The sequence below is a fragment of the Rousettus aegyptiacus genome, unplaced genomic scaffold, assembly GCF_014176215.1.
Source record: "Rousettus aegyptiacus isolate mRouAeg1 unplaced genomic scaffold, mRouAeg1.p scaffold_m13_p_1, whole genome shotgun sequence".
Taxonomy (NCBI): Eukaryota; Metazoa; Chordata; class Mammalia; order Chiroptera; family Pteropodidae; genus Rousettus; species Rousettus aegyptiacus.
The window spans coordinates 43,355,851-43,369,338 of record NW_023416284.1 but is presented as its reverse complement, the minus strand read 5'-3'; the positions used below and the strand labels follow the sequence as shown (position 1 = coordinate 43,369,338).

General features: G+C 41.8%; 1 protein-coding gene across 1 annotated transcript in view; it reads right to left on the bottom strand.

The window, feature by feature from the left end:
- Positions 1 to 13,488, bottom strand: part of ROR1 (receptor tyrosine kinase like orphan receptor 1) — a 367,166-nt gene that overhangs the window by 33,017 nt on the left and 320,661 nt on the right. The window contains exons 5-6 of the mRNA XM_016140401.2: positions 3,213 to 3,340; positions 777 to 1,094 (exon numbers count right to left, since the gene is read on the bottom strand). Of these exons, the coding sequence (XP_015995887.2) occupies positions 777 to 1,094; positions 3,213 to 3,340 (446 nt within the window). The remainder of the gene's footprint in view (positions 1 to 776; positions 1,095 to 3,212; positions 3,341 to 13,488) is intronic.

The following is a 13,488-nucleotide window of genomic DNA, read 5'->3' as shown; positions in this document are numbered from 1 at the left end:
TGTGGTATGATACACATATCATAAAACTTACCATTAGTGCATTTAGAACATTCAAAATATTGTGCAACCCTCACCGCTCTCTCATTCCAGGACACTTGTATCATCTCTAAAGGAGACCCTATACTCATTAAGCAGTCACCCCGCCCCCAATCCCCACCACCCCTGTCCCTGGCAACCACTAATCTGCTCTGTCTCTTTGAATTTATCTATTCTGGTTATTTCATATAAATGGAATCATACAATGGTGTCTGGCTTCTTTCACTATCATATTATTTTCAAGGTTCAGTCATGTTATAGCATGTAATAGGATTTTATTCCTTTTCATGGATGAATGATATTTCAGTATGTGGATATACCACCATTTGTTTATCTACTCGTGTACTGATGGGCATTTGAGTTGCTTCTACCTTTTAGCTATTGTGAATAGAGCCGTTATCAACACTGGTGTACAAGTTTTTGTTTGAACATCTGTTTTTAATTCTTTTGAGTATACCCAGGAGTGGCATTGCTGGGTCTTATGGTAATTCTATTTTAAAGTCATTGAGGAACCAGCAACTATATTTTAAGATTGTTATCTTGAAGAAGTTCCTCGAAGGTAGGCACTGCATCTACTCCACCACTGAATGCTTAGCCCCCCGCGTGGTATGTTTTCAGCCCACAGGAAGGTAATCTGACTACAAACAGGAACCACTACTGTGGATCAAAGTCCAGTTCTCACGCTGCCATGGGGTTGCTGGTCCCCAAGGCAGCACAGAGGGTCCAAGGCTACCACCTACTTTTATTGATAGGATCTGCCATGGGAATCCCGATCCGGATACAGTTTGCAGCTTCAGGGCTCTCTGGCTGAGGGAGATCTTCACAGTTTGGCAATTTCAGCCTCATCAGAATCATGGGATTTGATCTTGCAAAAATGTACTCTGTTTGACACAGGACATTTTCCAGGATTTCACATTCATCGCGACACAAGTCACGGGGCTTTGGGATGGCTGAGGTTTCATCACAGTATGGGAAGGCATAGTGGCACAGGGAAGGAATGGCGAACTGAGAACACTTATCAGATAAGTGACTGGAGGTGCCAATCATGGTGAAGGCAGCTGGAAAACAAACACAAATATTAACTCCCAGGGACCAGGGTTTATCTTCGGTTATCTAGTCAACAAGTATCAGATATAAACACATAGTGGAAGGACTCTGCTGTGCTCAAAAGACAAAGCCATGAGAGATTCATTTCAGATGTCTAAGCAGCTTACTTTCACAGGCTTGAAAAAAATCGTTTTGACTACAAAGTTAAAAAACAGGATTAAGTTACATATGTACCATTTCCTAATAAAAAGAATTAATTAGGTTAAAGTACAATATATTTTTCATTTTTACTACAAAGCAACAGAACTTTGTGTTTCATCCAGTACTTTTTATTAGTTTTGTGAGGCTTCTAAAACGTTTGACAGCTGCAGGGCAGAGCTCGCTTAAAGCGGTGCTTGAGTCTGATCACGGGATTTAGTTTTTGCCTCTTAGTTGCTGGATGACTTTGGGTAGCTTGTTTAATTTCTTTGTGGCTTGAACACTTTTGATCCCATCTTCTGAAAATGAGGCCACTCACTTGGAAGTTCTCAAAGAGCACAACTCAGTTGTTCCAGTGTGTATCATAGAATGTTAGTGGTCGCTTAGCCAAACCACATATCCAAGTGTGGTCTCCGCGTACAAAAAGAGCACCAGCGTCCCTCTGCATGCCTCCATTGACAAAGAGCTAACTCACAAGGCAGCCTACGAGGCTGCTGATACACTGTTTCCCAAAATATGGTCCTCGGGACAGCAATTCTGTAGAATATTAATAGCGTTTGAGGAACTAGGGTTCCATTGCCAAATAAGTTTGGGAAATGCTGAGTGAAACAAGTTAAATGGATTTTTAAGTGTAATACTTTTCAGTAAGCTGATGTCCATTGAAAATGTCCAAGAGAGGATTATTATAAATGGGTGACCAAGTATTTATATCAGAACTCCCATTTATTTTTGTGAATACTTAGCAGAAGATACATTAAAACGTTCTCATATTATGTTGAACTATGTCTTCAACAGTTCCTCCCCACCATTCTTACTTCTGCTCTCTGGAATTTGACAAAGTCCCTCCTCTCGAAAGCCTGAGGGCTTCAGCAAGCGGAAACTATATCTTTCTACAGTTGCCTTTCCAGGTTAAATAGCTCTTGCAGCCACCTCTTAGTTTCTTTAAATTCCTTGCAGGACACAGTTGCTGGACTTTTTGATGCTCTATGTGCCTTCCTTGGGTTTGTTCTTGCCTCTACTGAATTCTAGGGTTGCCAGATAAACTATAAGGTATCCAGTTACATTTGAATTTCGAATAAATGTTTGGGACATACTTATACTAAAAATGTATCCATTGTTTATCTAAAATTCAAACATAACTGGCGTGGCATTTTTATTTGTTAAAGCTGACAACCTTATTAGAATCTCATAAAGGCAGTTTTCATGGCTTGCAAGCAGAGGAGGCACAGAGGCAATATTAACTACACTAACGGAAGAGGGACAAGGAGGCCGTAACCCAAAGAATCAGGTGTGCAAAATCATACGAGGTAGCCTACGCTACCTAACTCGTGTGTGATAAAAAGTGCTTCACTATTAGATTTCCATTGAAGATACGTTCGATTCAGAAAAATGAAGGGTGAAATATAGAACGGGAAGAGGCCAACGATCGTTTTGCCTCATCACTAATTTCACAGATGAAGAAAGATTTCCATGGAGAGTAAGAGATTTCCCTAAAGTCACAGTAATGGCAATACTGGGATTAGCATCCAGAATTCTAGATTCTAAATTCATTCCCTTTCACTCCATATGGTGTGCTTCCAAACAGTAAGCACTGTGAGGGTGGAAACACACCTGGCTTATTTACCATACAATCATATCTCCCAGTGCCTAGTCCAGTTCCTGGTACACCGAAAGCACTTAGTAATATTTATTGAGTGTTTGAATGAATGTGAGGCTTTTCAAAGCCTCCTTTCCTCTAAGAGCAACCTTCAATAAATTATTTTAATGTAAATTCCAGAGCACAGAGATCATATCTTATGCTTCTTTATGGCCCTGCTCCTAACCCCTAAGCCTAGCCTAATCCTTTGTCATCAGAGGAGCGCAAAAAAAAACTTTTAGTGAAAAAAAAAAGTTATTCAAGGTATAAATACAATTTCATTGGTGTTACCTACCTGTGATCTGATTTTCTATTTCCCCTTGCATGTGCAAAGATTCCATATAGACAGTGCGGTTTCCAATAAATCTTGCACATGCAATTCCTCTGTATGGCTGGCAGAATCCATCTTCTTCGTACTCATCTCTAAAAACAGAGCGTAGACATTAGATGATGCAGTATATACACATATATGCAGTTGGAGCTCACTGCGCGATGCCCTTCACAGTCGCTAGGGGGTGCAGTCGGGTGCTGTATCCTAAAGACTAGGCTAAAGAATCGGGCTTTTCTTCAGTTCCATCCATCACTTAAAACATCTGTTGGTCATGTTGGTCAAGTTTTCTTCACCCCTAGAAAATCATCCTGAAGCATAAAAATCATCCTTAAATATGGGAAAAAAACACTCTTATTTTCTCAGCTGGAAGATGATATAGTTATAAGAGCAAAGAGGAAATGAGATGGAAATCTGGGCACATGTTCTACATTTTTTTGTTTTTTAGGTACAGATTATTTCTGCTTTATTTGCTACAAAGAAATGGGTGCTTTTTATCCACAAGATCCATTCCAAGTGATATGTCAATTAGGTGGCTCCATCAGGTGAGAAGCTAGGTGCAGCTGGAGAGAAACCAGAGGGCAATCCAGTTATGTGACTCCTCACTGCTTAAGACCCATTATCTCCACCCTGCAGAGAGGACTGGGGGAAACAGCGAACTGGAGAATGTCAAATGAGTCACTTAATCCAAGGAAATCTAGAGAAAATGTCAATGGAAATCTTGCTTTCATGGTCCCCTAAAACTTTGAAAAATAATCTTTTAAAAATTTTGCTGCCTCGAAATTATAATTTTTATTAAAAAAAAAAATGTGTGTGTGTGTGCGTGGTGGTGGGAGAAGACTTTATCCTGAAGGCAAGAAGACACTAAAAAGTGATGTGATTACTGATGGTGTGATAAATGGCTGGTGCTCTAAGGTTCGAGATTAGGACCCAAGATGGCAGTTCAGCTCCAAAAGACAGAGAAGGGCCTCTAATGAACACAAGACACCAGAGTACAGAATATCTAGCTGTTTCACAAAGGCAGACCACAACCAAACAAGTGCGGCCACCTGCTACATTTACGGGCTGACTTCCGCCCTGGATGCTCCTCCTCTGTTAACTGGCTGGAATCAATAAATCTTTTGAACAAACTATCATTTTTTCTTTTCTTTTCTTTTTTTTTAAGTACATTAGAGCGAAAGTCAGGAGGACAAAATTCTCCTCCTGGGTTTAACATTCACCTATCCTTAGGCAATCTCTCTGAGTCTCTGAGCTGTGGTTTTCTTATGTAGAAGATGAAGATAATAGCTGACCTCTCTACCCAATAAGTGATAATCATGAGGACTCTATCAACTAATGTAAAAGCTTTTAAAAAGTGCTACACAGAGGTAACATGGTTACTATTAAAGCATTTACAATTACCAAAGTAGATGTTTATTTAAAGGACAATTATTTACTAAGCTCCTGCTTTGTAAAATGGACTGTGATCAGTGCTATGGCTCTGGACTTCACCACTTGGGGGTTCCGTGTGGAAATCTAGAAAGCCCAGCATAACAGAAAAACAGGTGAAAAAAAATCTGACAGGGCTGATCCTTAAAAGATACTAATTTTCAGCTGCTTTCTACTAAAACAGTCATTTTGAAGGTGGAGAAAGGGTAAATATCTTCAGTTCAGTCCTGAAAATAGTTGATATTGTAAAACTCTTAAAAATGTAACCTTTAAGTACAAATACAAATGAATATATCATACACCTGACATAAAGACATTGAAATTTTAATGTTGCAAAATCCTGCAAGTACTCCACAAGTTTACTTTCATAAATCCTAGAGTAATGTTGAAGTCTTTTTGGCTTAAATTTTACCTGGGTTGTAAAATTAACCCCACTTTTATGGGATAACTAATACCATAAATCTATAAGGAGAAAGAAGGTTCTTGATGACCTAGCCTTGGGTTTTGGAAACTGAAGTACTGAGACCTCTACACCAGGCCCCTGCTATTATAGATGACGCATTTCTGTCCCTAGGCATTAGCAGAACCCTAGATTTTTAAGGTGTCATTATGAGAACACCTTTTCCTCCCCCACATTAAATGCTCAAGGCCTCATTTATATCTCTTGGGAGGAGAAAACCCTAGAATTACCCCCAGATATAAATCCCAGCCTAGTGGGAGTTCCCATATTTTATGTCTGGGGCTTAGGCTAAACTTCTTACCACCTTTCCAGTTCAAGGCTTTAAAAAGACTCTTTGAATACTTTTTTTTTTTTCCTCCCAGAATAAAATGGAATGTAATTCCTTGGCCGCACGTTTCTTGTCAATGAAAGGCTTAGCGCTGCAGGTGTACTGAATTTTTGACTGTGCCCAGAATTCCTGATATTCTGGCCAGTCTTTCGGGGACAGATATAAAAAACAAAAAACAAAACAAAACAAAAACCCCAACAACAACAAAAAAACAAAACCAATCAACCAAACAAACAAACAAATAAAAAGTAGTGTGTTATGTCACCTGCTAGGGAGTAGTTCTCAGCTGTGGCTGCTTATAAGAATCTCCTCAGGAAGCTTTCAAAATACCTAGGCTCAAGCCCCACCCTAGACCTATTAAATACTACTCTCTGGGGACATAACTTAGGCATTCAGGCTTTTAAAAAAGCTCTCCGGTGATCTGAACGTGGTTTAGAACCACAGCACTAGAAAAACAAACATGTAGTAAGTGTCTGCCACTCTTTGTACTGGGTACTGGGCTAAGTGCTTTCTTCAAAGCTGCCACTTATGCAGGGCTATCATCTGTATTTTAAAGAGGGAGACCCTGACGTTCAGAGAAGTTAAGTAAGTCAAATTCACAAAACCTATAAGTGGTGGAGCTATGATTTAAACTTAAATTTAAGTTCAAGACATTACACCATGTTGTGAGATCTATAATGATGTTCTGCCTTTTTTTTTTGATGTGTTACTTTTCATTAAACCAGCCTAATTATAAATAAGAGGCCCTATAATGAGCCTTTATTCTGTATACCAGGCACTAAGTTTCACTTATACGTAAAATTGATATTAAGTCATTTAGTACTGACAACTATCGTGTAAAGAGGGTGAAGTTATAATTATTCCCATTTTACAAATTCGAAGGCTGAGGATCAGAAATAGTAAAGCACATGCCCAAAGTTACACTGCTAGATTTGCCCAAAACTAGTGCTTGTAACTATGGCATACAGCTTCCTTCCAAATGGTTCAATTATGGAAGTTTTGGCACTGCTTACAGGGCTTTCTGCTGTGAAGATGCACTGGTGTCTGCTGGGTGGCAAAAAAAGGTTTTCTTTTAAACGCAAAGTCACAACTGCCTTTCACCCTTTTCATTTTTCCTGCTGGCTTTGGCTGGAGGGAAACAAATACTCCTCCAGCACTAATCAGCTTTACGCTTTTCTCCAGCATACACTTCTTTTATCATCGATGTCCCCCATGCTCAGGAAATTAAAAACATGAAGCGGCAAGGCAGCAAAAGTGCAAGGGCATTTTGCAATGAGCGTGCCTGAGGCCGCATTCTACAGAGAAGAAAAGTGTGCTGTGAAAGGGCAAATGGGATTTTGGCCACTCATCACAGCGGCTGGCACCGGCATGCGCCAGCTACCTCGCCATGACGTCAAGATGCAGGGGTGCTTTGTGATGGGAACTCATGTTTCTCATAAAGGTAATTTAGTTCCCACATTGCCAGCTTCTACAGCCTTCCAAATTCGCTGTCATGTGATAGGGAGGAACAAACACAGTTTGCCCTGCACCTTCGGGGTCTCCCCCTGGTCCAGGGTAAGGGAGCTTGGAAGGGGCCGTCAAACAGGCTGAGCGCGATCATGACCATTGTGGCGGCAGCAGGAGCATCCGCCCAGGAACCACCACAGACCAAGGAAAAGGAAACATTGCCACTGCAAACCGCGGTGACAGTGACAGTGGAAGTGAATGGCTACAAATTCCTGGGCAAAACTTCTCAGGTCAGTGAGCAAAGAAGAGAATTCTCAGAAAATGGAAAAAGCACGTTGTAAAGTATGGGGCCTGTGAAGCCCAAGATGTACTATTTTAGAGCAGAGAGAAGAAAAGGAGGAGGAAGGCTAGGTGGGTTGATGGGGTACGGGTGGTGACAAGATGCAGAATATCCTCAAATAGATGCCAAAATGGAGTTGTGCCAAGTTCGGATCACGAGAGGCCCACTAGCACTTTCTTTACTGCTTCCAGGGAGGGTAGGGTTTCTGGAGGCTGCCTCGATTTAAGGGAGACTAGAGAGAGAACTTGAGTTGTTTTAGACACAGGATTTAAAAACAAAGCCTTAACGACACTGGAAAAACTGATGCAATCCAAAAGAAGTCTGCAGATCACCAACGTTACCTTCCTATGTGTGACAGCTGTCCCATGTCTATGCCGCACGTTACCATTAGGGGAAACGGGATATACTCAGTGGACTCTTGAACAACGTGGGGGTTAGGGCCACCAGCCCCAGCGCAGTCGAAGGTTGTGTATAACTTTTGACTCTACAGTCGGCCCTTCGCAAACTCGGATTCGGCAGTATTTTTAATGCATGGTTGGCTGAATCTGCAAACGTCAAACCCACAGGGATGAAAGGCTGATGGTATGTATTGAAAAAAATTTCCATATAAGTGAACCTGTATAGCTCAAACCTGCGTTGTTCAAGGGTCAACTGTATATGGAAACTCTGTACTATTTTTGTGACTTTTCTTAAATACAAAATTATTTTGAAATAAAAAGTAAAAAAGAAATTCTTGTAGGATGGGGACCTTATAATTTATTGTGCATATACAGAATGGGTGGTGGTCTTATGTGACAGTGTCAGGAAGGCCCTCAGAAGACCTCATTTAACCTTTGTTACATCCTTACAAAAATCCCTCCAGGTCTATCCCTGGGTGGCTGAATTCCCATCATTAACAACTCATTTATTTGTATGAGGCTTGGCCTACTTCTAAATTCAAAAGCTTTCAGGAGAGAGGATCTATTTGGTCAGAAAGACCTCAGCGTGGATTGCTATTATTAGCTGTGGTCACTTTCATCTTTACTGAAAGTTGTACAGCGAGGAAGGATGGGACAGCTAATGAGAGGCCCGTGGGTGGAAGATGAAAGGCTTCTTCCCTGACTTTGCACTTAGCCCAGGCCCAGCTTTGTGCCAGGTGAGACGGCCGAAAAGGAGGGAAGGTGTGGGAGTCCTCTGTAGAGGAGATCTCCTTCTGTGTCTGACTCATCCTTCACTTTGTCGCAAAGTGATTGTTTCAAAACACAGGTTTGATCAGGTCATTTCCTGACTAAAATTCATTGTAGTTTCCCACTCATTTCAGTATTCTGACTGTAGTCTACGAGATCCTTTATAATCTAGTTCTCGCCCGTTTCTTCCAGTCGTGGTCCCTGCCAGTCAAGCCCACGGACCAGATGATACCAGTCATGCAAATGGTCTGGCGAGTCTCGAAACAGGGAACGTACTCCGATGCTTCCATGGTTTGGCCTACGCTCCTCCTGGGGCCTGGAATGCCCTCCATCTTCTTTTTCACCTTGTGAATACCTTCTCATCTTTAAGATCCAAATGCTCCTAACTCCTCTAAGAAAGTTAGCCACCGAATCCCCAGGGCCTTCGCCACACCACTCCCACACACTTCTGACTTCCTAATGTGTTCTTGCGTTCTGTGCTCGCCTCACCACCACCTAAGGCAAGGCCCACGTCTGATTCACCCTCATGATTCTAGGCACTGGCACAGCCCACAACACAGTAAACATGTGCTGAGTGAGGGAGGGGGTGCTGTTGAGAGATGTTCCCCTCCAGATCTTCGGAGGTAGGAAAGAAGGCCTAACTGACCAACAGAGCTGAAGCAGATGTGGAGATGTCCTAGGCTAGCCCACTGACACACACCTTGCTTTGCAGCAGGCAGCCTCTAAACTGAAACCACTTCCTTCCTTGTCAGATTTTACACTGGAGCATAGGCAGGCCTAATAGACTTAACCAGACAAACTGATTCCTGCTGATGAGTTAGGCCCTGAAAATTGCCATTCGGGATAATAAGATCAGTTAAAATGTATGTCTCTTCTTAGTAGAAAAAGAATGGATGTAAAGGTACTCTGCTAACTGTAAAATCTCACTTAAACAAAAGAAGTGAAAACAAGTACTCAAATACTTGTTTACAAATGTTCATAGTAGCACTCTTCATGATAGCCAAAAAGTGAAAACAATCCCAAATACTCATCAACAGATGGATGACTAGACAAAATGTGGTGTATACATACAATGGAATATTATTCAGCCATGAAAAAGGAACAAAGTACGTAACCATGCTACAAATACGTGGAAGGATCTTGAAAACATATGCTAAGTGACGTAAGCCAGACACAAAAAGATACATAGCATATGACTCAATTTATATGAAATCTCTAGAATAAGTAAATATGCAGAAATAGAAAGCAGATTGGTGGTTGCTAGGACCTGGGGTGGGGTAGGGGGTGGGAAGAGGAAGTAACTAACTATTCAATAGGTATGGAGTTTTATTTTGTTGTGATGAAAATATTTTAGAACTAGATAGAAGTGGTGGTTGCACAGCATCATGAATGTACTAACTGCTACTAAAATGCTCACTTTAAAATGGTTAATTTTATATTGTGTGATTTCACCTTGATTTTAAAAACGATCTCATTTATATACCAGGGACAAGGTAGAGGGACCTTGGGAGAGGGCCAATGGTTGGAATTTCAAGCTTCGAAGCTGGGGAGAGATTTGTGGGAAGCTTTATGGGTTGCTTCCAAGAGGGGTAATCAGCTATAAGTATTGGTAACTTACACAGCACCAGCAAGTTTCTTTGTTCTGATGCTCATAGCTCTTCAACTGGAATGCCAGAGAGGGTGGTTCTATAAGCCCACAGTGTGGCAGCTTCATGGGAAAAGATTGCAGTGAATGAAATAACCTAACACTTATGAATTTACCCCACTCAGCCCCTCTTAAGAGCCCCATGTTGAGCCATGGAGATGAAATCACATCAAATGCCTGCCCTCAGAGCCCTGAATCGTGGTTTGAAGGAAAGCCGTCACATAACTCAAAGAGAGCTGCAGTAACCCTAAGTGTGTTCTAGCAAGCAATTTAGCAAAGTGTGGGTTACTTTCTCTCATGTGGGAAGTAATTTCTTTTTACCCAAGCAAAAATAACTTACCAGTGCCTTCTCAAAAGACCACCAGTGGTCATAAGTGGATAAAAAGTATCCCTTTTAAAATGTGTAAATCAGGCCACATATTAGCTGATCTGGTTAAAGTATAGCCACGGCAAATCCACACACAGGTGCTTCCCAGACAGAGCTGGCTCTAGTAACTTTGGGGCTGGGTACAAAGCTTCCCACCCCAGAGGCAGGGTTCTCCCTTGGGATGTGCAGGAAGACTTCTTTAAGTTGAAAATCAGCTCTGTGTCTTAATTAAAAGAGGCGGTGGGGGCGGGGCAGGGGGTAGGAATGCGGGGAGAGCAGAGATATATGACAAAATGAAAGATCCAAGTAAAGCCTGCAGAATTATTCCAATGTGAACAAAAGACCAGAGACACAGAAACTCTAAGAACAGATTAAGATCCGATATGGTCAAAAACGTTCTCACCTCTCCAAAAATACCTCTTTCCTTTTCCTCAGAAGACTTGGAGCCTTGAAGCTTCCCTCGTTAAATGCCAACCAAAAGTAGAGGAAAGAATTTTAAATTTTATCAGCTTTAACTGCATGCACTTTGGAATAAGAGGCCCTCGGAGAAGGGGCATCAGGACAGATACATGTGGAGAAAGAGAGAGAGCTGGTCAGAGTGTAGGAGAGAAGGTGAATGGGCTGGAAAGGGAGCAACAGTACACATTGTGTCAGGCTGGCTGCGGTCAAGAAATTACAGGTTAAATATGTGATCCCAAAGTCATCTCACAAACTGTGCTTTCTAAAGACCAATTTGAAAGTGGGCATCAAAGAAGGTAACGAGTTAACATATTTGACCTCTAGGGTCATCAGCTTTCAAAGTGAGCCAGGCAGTGCACGTCTACCCAGAGGGGTGATGACTCACAGAGAAGACTTCAATCTACCAGGCTGAGCATTCAGCTCACCCTAACATCCCTTCTTCTCTTCTTGGAATGCCTTTGCGAGCACGAGCAATTTCGAGGTGATTGTGTCGAGTGTCACGTGCCGCTCTCCACACCCGAACACTGACAATTGTTAACATTTATTTCCTTAGCAAAAGAGCCCCTCGCTCTTTCACACACCACTTTTTCTGCTTTAAAAAATGAAATTAAATTTTAAAAGTTTTTTTTTTCTTGGCTATGAACCATTAAAACAAACAGATGAATAACGTTCTGTCATACTTTCCAGAGCAGCACATAATAGTTACTTGTGTCCAACTCAGCAATGGGAAGGTATTGGCTCTGCTTCACAGCCAGTTTGGAGGCACAGGGTTGCATTTCACTTTGGAAAGGGAGCAGAATTATCCAGGCTGGTATCTCTCACAAACGTAATTTGAGGGAAAATTATGCATGTAATACATTTTATTCCTATTTAGACACACATTTGAAACGATAGGACTTAACTAGTATGGTATTTGCAAGCATATGGAAGAGCACTGATAAAAAGAGCGAGGGGGTTTTGCCCTCTCCTATTTACTGAGGTTTTTGTGGTAGGTAGCCTCGCACCTTCTGAGAAGCCCTTTTCGCTTTTCCTCTTACAAAGGGCCTACTTCACCCCTCGGCTTAGGCTGGAGCTGGGAATGCATAGGCGGGACTTGGAGCCCCCAGGTTCTGGGCCCCCCAGTTCTCATTAGAAACCCTTTAGACGTTCTTTGGCAGGTCTCCAAACATCAGGCATTCAAACTACCCCTAAATTTTCCCATTGAGAATAATGGGAGTTTAGAATAATATGAAATTCACACATACCAATCTGGTCAGATTTTCTACCACAAATGTTACTAGGATTGCTTTGATTTTTTTTTTTTTCACTTTCCTTTTATGCCTTCGGCCATGAATTGGAAAAACAGAAGGTTTGTGGAAAGAGTGGTAAAGGGAATTTAGGCACTTCTTAGGAGGGTTTTAATTTCATCTTGTTGCTCAGAAGTGGGGTGAAACCCAATCCCCAATTCTTGCTTTTCTATTTCATCTTAGTTTTCTTTCTTTTTCCTTCTGCTGATGGCAGCTATGAAAGACTAGAGTAGTTCCCCCTTATCCACCTGGAATGTGAATCATCCCTTTGTCCAGGGTATCCACACTGCCTACCTTATCTGCTCGTTAGTCACTGAGTTATCGGATGGACTGTCACAGTATCACGGTGCTTGTGTTCAAGTAACCCTTATTTTACGAGGACCCTAAAGCACAAGAGTAGTGATGCTGGCAATTCGGATATGGCAAAGGGAAGCAGTAACGTGCTTCCTTTAGGTGAAAAGGTATGTATGTATAGAAAAAAGCATAGCATATATAAGGTTTGGTATTATCCTATACTATTATACTATATAGGGTTTGGATAAACTGCATCCATTGGGAGTCTTGGAATATATCCCCCAGGAATAACGGGACTACTGTGCTATCCTCCACAAAAAAGCAATGGCAACTTTAATGCCTCCTCCAACCCTAACCCCAAATAAGGCAATGCAGAGGTGCCCATGGCAAATACAGATTCTTACGCATTTAAAAAAAAATGTAGTAGAGGCAGAGATTCACATTAAAATAGGGACTGATTTGTGATGAACCAATGGGAATATTGCAACTGAACAAGGGATCCGTATCTGTTAGACGAGGGTCTCTGGGACAGAATTGTGAAATCCAATGGGTTCTTTAAGGAGCAATTAGGAATAGGGGTGGATTTTGGGAGCTATAATTAGAGAGGAAAAGTGCAGAGCAGAGGAAGGGAGGGCTTATATCCTTGGCATTCAGATACCAACGATATAATCCTTGTACTTTACAGGCTAGTAAAGTCTCCCTCTCTCTTCCCTCTCTCCTCCTCCTTTATAACCAATGAGTTTGTTGAAACTTTGTGCTGAGAATAGAAGGAAGGGCACCCCATTGAGGCTATGAAGGTTCTAGAAGTGGTGACAGCTTAAAGAGGACTAATTCAACAAATCATGGATTAAATAACATGCTAGCCAAGGTAAGCGGAGTCAGAGGCAGAGTGAGGCTTAATGAGAGTAAAGGGGGCTGGGGGGAGACAGGACAGGTCCAAGGGTAGGGTCGTAACCTGCAGCGTCTGGGGGAATAAAGAGGTTCAGGACACCATCACCTTCTCTGTGCATTTAAATCTTGCTTT